This window comes from Sardina pilchardus, chromosome 11 (genome assembly GCF_963854185.1).
Source record: "Sardina pilchardus chromosome 11, fSarPil1.1, whole genome shotgun sequence".
In the NCBI taxonomy this organism is placed as follows: Eukaryota; Metazoa; Chordata; class Actinopteri; order Clupeiformes; family Clupeidae; genus Sardina; species Sardina pilchardus.
The window spans coordinates 7,034,322-7,036,821 of NC_085004.1; the positions used below are offsets into that span (position 1 = coordinate 7,034,322).

At 50.0% G+C, this 2,500-nt stretch overlaps 1 protein-coding gene across 2 annotated transcripts in view; it reads right to left on the reverse strand.

Moving 5' to 3' along the window:
• Positions 1–11: 11 nt before the first annotated feature.
• The window catches only part of LOC134095347 (cytochrome c oxidase assembly protein COX18, mitochondrial), a 10,954-nt gene continuing 8,465 nt past the window's right edge, over positions 12–2,500 (reverse strand). The window contains exons 7-8 of one of the 2 annotated variants that reach the window (XR_009940560.1): positions 769–1,040; positions 12–427 (exon numbers count right to left, since the gene is read on the reverse strand). Coding sequence is in view for 1 of the 2 variants with exons in the window: in XM_062548813.1 (XP_062404797.1) it covers positions 873–1,040 (168 nt within the window). In the remaining variant the exon portion in view is untranslated. Of the gene's footprint in view, positions 1,041–2,500 lie in introns of both variants that reach the window. The other variant, XM_062548813.1, reaches the window with a different exon arrangement.

Genomic DNA, 2,500 nt, shown 5'->3' on the forward strand with positions numbered 1-2,500 from the left:
TCCATCTCCAGTCCCACTCCCATAGGGGACTTCAGCTCTTTATTTGAACAGTCTGTTATGTCTGGAGGAGCAGACACATCCAGTGGACAGATACACAAGCAAACCCATCAGCATTCAACACAGATACACGTTAAATACGCTCAACATCACAACTACTCAGTAGATCACTTTAAATAACATTCAGGTGAGGAAATAAGGTCAGGGTCACGCATGAGTCCAAGCTCAAGTCCAAGTGTGAGTGTGAGTGTGAGTGTGAGTGTGTGTGTGTGTGTGTGTGTGTGTGAGAGAGAGAGTGTGTGTAAATGTGTGTGAGTGTGTGTGTGTGTGTGTGTACACACATGCACCATGTGAACAGTCCAGACCGTTCTACTCCACTCGTCTGGTTGAGACCTGGCTAGTCTGTAGCAGTCCTGCGGGGCCACTCCAGGTCTGTGGGGTCCTGGTGGATCAGCAGAGGTCTGTGGGGTCCTGGTGGGGTCCTGGTGGATCAGCAGAGGTCTGTGGGGTCCTGGTGGATCAGCAGAGGTCTGTGGGGTCCTGGTGGATCAGCAGAGGTCTGTGGAGGTCTGTGGGGTCCTGGTGGATCAGCAGAGGTCTGTGGGGTCCTGGTGGATCAGCAGAGGTCTGTGGGGTCCTGGTGGATCAGCAGAGGTCTGTGGAGGTCTGTGGAGTCCTGGTGGATCAGCAGAGTTCTGTGGAGGTCTGTGGGGTCCTGGTGGATCAGCAGAGGTCTGTGGAGGTCTGTGGGGTCCTGGTGGATCAGCAGAGGTCTGTGGGGTCCTGGTGGATCAGCAGAGGTCTGTGGAGGTCTGTGAGGGTCCATAGGGGCCACTCGAGGTGTGGGGGGGTCTGCCATGGTCCTGGGGGCCCCCCTACTTGAGGTACTTGCTGACGGCAGCAGAGAGCAGGTCCCTGTACGGCGTATCGGAGTTTCCCCGCGATGGCGGAATGCGGCAGAGCCGTCGGAAGCGAGGTGACCGCAGCAGCAGGTTATGACCCAAACCTATCAGGCTGGAGCTCAACCAGTACACCGCCATGGACTAGAGAGAGAGAGAGGGAGAGAGAGAGAGAGAGAGAGAGGAGAGATGGGGAGAGAGAGAGGGGGAGAAGAGGGAGAGAAGTAGAGAGGGAGGGGGGAGAGAGAGAGAGAGAGAGAGAGAGAAAGAGAGGGAGGGAGGGAGGGAGGGAGGGAGGGAGAGAGAGGAGGATGTTAATATTATTGAAGGTGCTCTTAAGGTTAGTTAAGGTGGGAGCTTCTTTTTCCGCTCGTTTTACACACACACTAATTTCCTTTGTACACAATCTCTAAATCCACTGGCCAGTCCATATCAAGCACAGCTGGGCTCATGCAGTGTCGCCTGCTATACGCCCATGCTAATATTTTGACAAGAAAATTCCTTATATATTCTGATAAAGGACAGATCTGACTTTTAAAGCATACTGTACACTGCAGCCCTATGGGCAAAGTTTAAAAAGGCCAGTCTACAGAAGTTATACAGTAGGCTGCTTATAATGACTGCTTCAGGGTTACACACGCACACGCACACATACACACACACAGTGCAGAACTGACACAAACACACTTTTACATACAGTAAGCACATACAGTACACATACATACAGTGAAGACACACAAACACACACATATACATACAGTACACACACGCACACACACACACACGTAAACATACAGTACACACACACACACACACACACACACACACACACACAGCACAGACCTGACATAAACACACGTAAACATGCTGTACACGCACACACACACACACACACACACACACACACACACACACACAAATACAGTACACATACACACACACAAACATGTGAGTGCCAAGAGACCAGCAGGCCATACTGATTTGAAACAGATTCCATTACTTATCTGGAGCTCGAAAATAGACGGAAAACCAAGGATCCATTCATGAGTTTGTGTGTGTGTGTGTGTGTGTGTGTGTGTGTGTGTGTGTGTGTGTGTGTGTGAGGGAGCATCACATGTGTGTGTTGTGTGATGCAGGTTTGTTGATTCTGGGAGTTGTTATGTAAAGTCTGAGTGTGTGAGGGTAGACAAAACACCAGCACAACCTTGCGCATGTCAGCAGTTATCTCTCTCACACACTCACACACACACACACACACACACATACACACACACTCCACGCAACACACATCACACACTCACTCACATGCGTGAGTGCTTCCATGTATATGTGTGCATGAGATGAAAAGATATATGATGAACACTTTGACTTATATAACTAGATATGGTCCAAGGCAAGATTGTGTTTATGTGCACGTGTGTGTGTGTGTGTGTGTGTGTGTGTGTGTGTGTGTGTGTGTGTGTGTGTGTGTGTGTGTGTGTGTGCACGTGTCTGTTACAGCATGTCAACTCAACCAAGGTAAACATTCCTAGTGCCTCTCCAGTGCAACCATCTTACACACACACACAAACACACTCACGTGTGCATTAACACCCTCGCCTGTC